The sequence below is a fragment of the Pteropus alecto genome, unplaced genomic scaffold (assembly GCF_000325575.1).
Source record: "Pteropus alecto unplaced genomic scaffold, ASM32557v1 scaffold920, whole genome shotgun sequence".
In the NCBI taxonomy this organism is placed as follows: domain Eukaryota; kingdom Metazoa; phylum Chordata; class Mammalia; order Chiroptera; family Pteropodidae; genus Pteropus; species Pteropus alecto.
In genome coordinates, this window is record NW_006429596.1 from 574,744 (window position 1) to 575,605 (window position 862).

Here is an 862-nt window from a genome sequence, read left to right on the forward strand (position 1 = left end):
CACTTCATTTTGTAGCTCTCTGGACAGCTGAAAACTGTCTATGGCTGGCACAGAGCAGGTGCTTAAATATTCAATCAGCGAATCACCCACTATCTCCCTCTACCATTCTTTCTTATCTGGCCATAGGAAATCTAAGTTTATACTTCTCTGTAGTAGTTATTGAATAACCAATTTTCACTTTGAGAAATGAATTGAACAAATCCTTCCTTTCAGTCAGATTAGACTATGTTAGACTGTGGTAATAAACAATCCCCAAATCTCAGTGGCTTAAAACAACAAAGGTTTATTTCTTCCTTACACAAACCTAGACACAAAATGAAAATACTCTCCTGTTTTTGAATGCATGGAGACAGACATGAGTGCACAGGTATGTACAGAATTATGTTTCAAATAAATACGCTGGAACATGAACTCATGCAAAAACCTATTTAGATACTTGTTAGCTCAAATTGCACCAACTCTCTCTTTGTTGAGAATTTAAAAAGGTCCCAAGATCCAAGGGAGGATAAGAGAATATCCACCTTTGGCCAAGGAAATGCCCATATTACCACAAAATGAACCAAAAGCTAATGGAGCACCTGAAAGCTTAAAAAAAGCCTGAAGCTTGTACTACATTAAATTCCATGCATAAATCCATAAGTAAAATACCAAATATGCAGTGCCTGAAGGCTGTCGTCCCCTTCCCTAGTGAGGCCTTCACCTCTGTTCTTCTAGCTTAGGAGGGAGATGGACCCCAGACGCCCAATATGCAGAGCCACGGAGGGGGCTGGGCTGGGTCGGAGAGAGGGACCAACAGGCTGGAATCCTCTTCCTCCAGCAGGAGCTATAAGGAGGAAGGAAGGGGCAGGAGCAGGTCACATCC

At 42.0% G+C, this 862-nt stretch overlaps 1 protein-coding gene across 1 annotated transcript in view; it reads right to left on the reverse strand.

Annotated features, from left to right (window-relative positions):
* Positions 1 to 710: 710 nt before the first annotated feature.
* The window catches only part of DMRTC2 (DMRT like family C2), a 4,684-nt gene continuing 4,532 nt past the window's right edge, over positions 711 to 862 (reverse strand). Inside the window, exon 8 of the mRNA XM_006903877.1 lies at positions 711 to 823. Coding sequence (XP_006903939.1) covers positions 711 to 823 — 113 coding nt within the window. The remainder of the gene's footprint in view (positions 824 to 862) is intronic.